The sequence below is a fragment of the Alosa sapidissima genome, chromosome 19, assembly GCF_018492685.1.
Source record: "Alosa sapidissima isolate fAloSap1 chromosome 19, fAloSap1.pri, whole genome shotgun sequence".
NCBI lineage: Eukaryota > Metazoa > Chordata > Actinopteri > Clupeiformes > Clupeidae > Alosa > Alosa sapidissima.
In genome coordinates, this window is record NC_055975.1 from 14,758,827 (window position 1) to 14,763,826 (window position 5,000).

At 47.6% G+C, this 5,000-nt stretch overlaps 1 protein-coding gene across 15 annotated transcripts in view; it reads left to right on the forward strand.

The window, feature by feature from the left end:
- Positions 1 to 5,000, forward strand: part of syne1b (spectrin repeat containing, nuclear envelope 1b) — a 112,178-nt gene that overhangs the window by 90,126 nt on the left and 17,052 nt on the right. For all 15 annotated transcript variants that reach the window (XM_042073423.1, XM_042073421.1, XM_042073428.1 and 12 more), the window contains 8 exons: positions 93 to 297; positions 647 to 829; positions 1,181 to 1,327; positions 1,540 to 1,694; positions 2,007 to 2,154; positions 2,423 to 2,517; positions 3,527 to 3,755; positions 4,354 to 4,548. In XM_042073423.1, coding sequence (XP_041929357.1) covers positions 93 to 297; positions 647 to 829; positions 1,181 to 1,327; positions 1,540 to 1,694; positions 2,007 to 2,154; positions 2,423 to 2,517; positions 3,527 to 3,755; positions 4,354 to 4,548 — 1,357 coding nt within the window. The remainder of the gene's footprint in view (positions 1 to 92; positions 298 to 646; positions 830 to 1,180; positions 1,328 to 1,539; positions 1,695 to 2,006; positions 2,155 to 2,422; positions 2,518 to 3,526; positions 3,756 to 4,353; positions 4,549 to 5,000) is intronic.

A 5,000-nucleotide genomic window follows, 5' to 3' on the forward strand; every position in this document is an offset into this window, starting at 1 on the left:
TGTGTGTGTGTGTGTGTGTGTGTGTGTGTGTGTGTGTGTGTGTGTGTGTGCGCATGCGTGTGTGTGTGTGTGTGTGTGTGCGTGTGTCTCAGGTGGGCCAGCCTGTTGGAGGAGCTGACTGAGGCTCTGGGCTGCAGTAAGGCCCTGCTGCAGCAGTGGCAGAGCTATAAGCAGCTCCATCGCCAGGGCGGCGCCAGCGTGCAAGGGCTGGAGGAGCGGGCAGATGTGCTGCTCAAGGCAGCCAGTGCCAAAGAGATGCCCGAGGAGGAGGTGTCGGCCAACATCCACCAGTGCAGCGTGAGTTTACAGCAGTCAATGTTTAATATGCTCCTAATGTTTATGAAATGATGTAGCATATCAGCATATTGCCATGTCTGTTTCTGTTTTACATTAGATGGACAAGTCAAGTAATACAAGACATGGATTATTAGCATATGATGGAGTGCTCACTCTTATTTACTGTGTGTGATTGAAATGTTGACTAAGTGAGGTTTAGAGAGATTTGTATGTTAGGGATATTATTTTATATCTTAAGTATCATATTTGCATATTGTATTTATGTGAAGAGGATGTCTTTTGTGCTGACATGACAGACCTATTCCATAACTTGCACTGCCTGTGTGTGTGTGTTTCCTGATGTGTGCAGGAGCTGCTGGAGGAGCTTGCGCAGGTCCAGGCGTCACTGCAGCAGCTGCAGGAGGTGGCGGAGCAGCTGAAGCAGCAGGTGGACACGTCCGCGGCCGGCGCCATCCAGTCCGACCAGCTGATGCTCACGCAGAGACTCAGCCGCCTGGAACAGAGCCTCAGCAGACAGCAGAGCATCCTGCAGGTGTGTGTGTGTGTGTGTGTGTGTGTGCGTGTGTGCGTGTGTGTGTGTGTGCAGGAGTTGGAAGAGCAGCTGGCTGAGCAGTAGCGGCTTCTGCAGTCTCTATGTGTGTGTGTGTGGGTGTGTGTGTGTGTGTGTAAGAGAGATAAACTATGATAAAGACAGGCACCTGTGTGTGAACCATTGCTAGTTTTAGTTTGAGTTAAAGGTCAAATGATCTCTGTGTTTTGCTGACAGATCGTAGGAGCATTATACCATATGCTAATGCTAATATGGAGGAATATTTTGACTTGTGCTTTGTGTTTGTATTTGTCTTCCTCTGTCCTCTGTTTCCTCTGGTTCCTCCTGCCTCAGACGGGCGTGCAGGACTACGAGCTGTTTAAGGAGCAGCTGGCCTCACTGGACAGCTGGATGAAGGAGGCGGAGGACGCGCTGAACGGGCAGGACCCCACGGGCTCCTCTGACCAGTCACTCATCCAGGGCCGCATGGACGAGCTCAAGGTAAGGCCTCGTTACATTAAGCCCTCCAATAAGCACAGCGGCAGCCGCCCCAGACCTGGCAGACTGGCTTGCCCTGGCCTGTCAGAGAGGCCTTAAGACTTTAGTAAATATACAGTACACCACCAAAAACCATTAGTGAGATGCTAAGATGTTGTCTTATTTTTAGTAAAGGTTGGAAAGACATTATGTGTGTGTGTGTGTCTGTTGCACAGGGGCAGATGCTGCGGTTCAGCAGCCTGGCCCATGAGCTGGAGCAGGTGAATGAGCTGGGCTACCGGCTGCCCCTCAGCGACTCCGAGATCAAACGCCTGCAGAGCCTCAACCGGAGCTGGGCCTCCTCGTCCGCACTCACCACAGAGAGATTCAGGTACTGCACACACACACACACACACACACACACACACAGCCAATATTTACACTTTGGTTGCACAATCGAAACACATGCATTCAGGCCCTGAGACAACTGAACTTAAAAAGAGATTCAAGTATGTACCTCAAGTGCGTACCGCCTCTACAACACTGCTGGTGCCAAATGATCATAAAGACATATAACGGAATGCATATTTGTATGCTGCATAATTAGCTAGCATTGAATGTTTTGTTTGTGTGTGTGTGTGTGTGTGTGTGTGTGTGTGTGTGTGTGTGTGTGTGTGTGTGCTTGTGTGTGCTTGTCCTTCAGTAAGTTGCAGGCCTTCCTGCTGCAGCAGCAGACCTTCCTGGAGAAGTGTGAGGCGTGGATGGAGTTCCTGGTGCAGACGGAGGAGAAGCTGGCCGTGGAGATCTCGGGGAACAACCAGAGCCTGCTGGAGCAGCAGAGAGCCCACGAGGTCCGACACCCACCCTCCAAACCTCCACCTCATCCTTATTCACACTCCGGGGTCACACTAATGCACTATTACACACAGTCACTCACCCAATATTCAACCTGATAAAATGGTATAGCCCCCTTATCTGTTACCTATGACCCTCATCTGTTACAAATGACCTATAGCCTGATCAAGCATTATTGCACACTACTAGTGAGTAACTTGCCCTATACTTGACAAGTAAACAGTGTTTCTGTGTGTCTGTGTGTGTGTGTGTACATGTGTGTAGCTGTTCCAGGCAGAGATGTTTAGTCGGCAGCAGATCCTGCACTCCATCATCAGTGACGGCCAGAGGCTGCTGGACCAGGGCCAGGTGGAGGACCGGTGAGAGGACACGGCTCTGCATTATGGAGTCATTACAGTTAGAGCATTACATTCAGCTCTCCTGGAGCCATTAACACACAGTTAGAGCATTACATTCAGCTCTACTGGAGCCATTAACACACAGTTAGAGCATTACATTCAGCTCTACTGGAGGCATTAACACACAGTTACAGCATTACATTCAGCTCTCCTGGAGCCATTAACACACAGTTACAGCATTACATTCAGCTCTCCTGGAGCCATTAACACACAGTTAGAGCATTACATTCAGCTCTACTGGAGCCATTAACACACAGTTAGAGCATTACATTCAGCTCTCCTGGAGCCATTAACACACAGTTAGAGCATTACATTCAGCTCTCCTGGAGCCATTAACACACAGTTACAGCATTACATTCAGCTCTACTGGAGTCATTAACACACAGTTAGAGCATTACATTCAGCTCTCCTGGAGCCATTAACACACAGTTACAGCATTACATTCCGCTCTCCTGGAGCCATTAACACACAGTTACAGCATTACATTCAGCTCTCCTGGAGCCATTAACACACAGTTAGAGCATTACATTCAGCTCTACTGGAGTCATTAACACACAGTTAGAGCATTACATTCAGCTCTCCTGGAGCCATTAACACACAGTTAGAGCATTACATTCAGCTCTCCTGGAGCCATTAACACACAGTTACAGCATTACATTCAGCTCTACTGGAGTCATTAACACACAGTTAGAGCATTACATTCAGCTCTCCTGGAGCCATTAACACACAGTTACAGCATTACATTCAGCTCTCCTGGAGCCATTAACACATTTTCACCATCCCTTCTTCCTTTCTCTTTTCCCTTTGCATTTCTCTTTTTTATTCTTTATCTATCTTTTCTCCCTCCCTCTCTCTCCCTGTTTCTTTCTATCCCTCTATTCCTCTCTCTCCCTCTCTTTCTCTCTCTCTCTCTCTTTCCCCCTCCCTTCTCTTCCCCTATCTCTCTCTCTCTCTCTCTCTCTCTCTGCAGTGATGAGTTCAGTCTGAAGCTGGCCCTGCTGAGTAACCAGTGGCAGGCGGTGGTGCGTCGCGCTCAGCAGCGGCGGGGGATCATCGACAGTCAGCTGCGCCAGTGGCAACGCTTCAGGCAGCTGGCCGAGAAGCTGCGCCGCTGGCTTCTGGAGGTGGCCCACGCGCCCACCGCCCCCAAACAGCCCATCCCCCTACAGCAGGCCCGCGCCATGCTGGACGCCGTGCAGGTACACAAGCCTGGGCGCATATACCCCCACCACACACTGACACACACACACACACACACACACACACTTTAATGCCTACATACAAAAATGTGTACACTAAAGGCCCATTCACACCAAGAACGATAACGATAACTATAAATAAATATCGTTCTCATTAATATGAATGACGACGTTCACACATAAACTATAATGATAACGACATGAAGAGCGATATCGTTGGGGATCACTTTCAGAGCGATTTTCAGAACGATGAAAAGCTAATAGCCAATCAGAAACCCATCAAATTTTAGCCGTCACATTCATTAACACAAGGAGAGACTTTGTTTATCGTTGTTCAGTGTGAACGCTTTTATCGTTATGGTTATAGTTATGGTTATAGTTATCGTTCTTGGTCTGAATGACCCTTAACAGAGACGTACAGTGGCAGGTACATGCACACAGTCCTCAGCCCTTACCACAAAAAACTTCAGGTACCACACACACACACACACACACACACACACACACACACACACACATCCTATGAAAATAAATGTTTTCTCACTCAACCCTTGTTGAGTATATTTGAATGTGTTTGTGTGTTTGTTTTGATCTCCAGCTGAAGGAGAAGGTGCTCCATAGACAACAGGGCAGCTACATCCTGACGGTGGAGGCCGGGCGGCAGCTGCTGCTGTCTGCAGACCGCCAGGCCGAGACCAGCCTGCAGGAGGAGCTAGTGAGCATCCAGGCCCGCTGGAGACAGGCCCAGCAGCAGCTTGAGGAGCAGAGGAGGGAGTTGGCCACACTGCTGCGGGTACACAACACACCTCACCACTATTCTTTGCAGCCGGAGGAACATTCTTAGGGCAATATGTTAATTTGTACATTGTTAATTAATATGTTAGTTAATACTTTTTGGTAGTTTAGGTATTTAGTAGGCTTTCTTAAAACCTTATTTGATTCTATTGAATAATATCTATGAACACGTATGTGTTTATTTGAGTCCGCCTTTCTACACTTTTACATACACCTTATTTAAAGACTGTTTTAGAGGACTGTGGTATGCCTCACACAGGAAAATGACCAGTGCTGTAGTTTATTATTTCACTGAAAATAATATAATGCCATAAAATATCTGAACTGCAACACTCAACATATCCTTGCAAAATCCTTGCAACATATCCTTGCAAAATTCAAAGTCATTCCTAATGTTTTACATATCCTTGCAAAACATTAGGAATGACTTTGAATCAGTTTTCAGTCAGT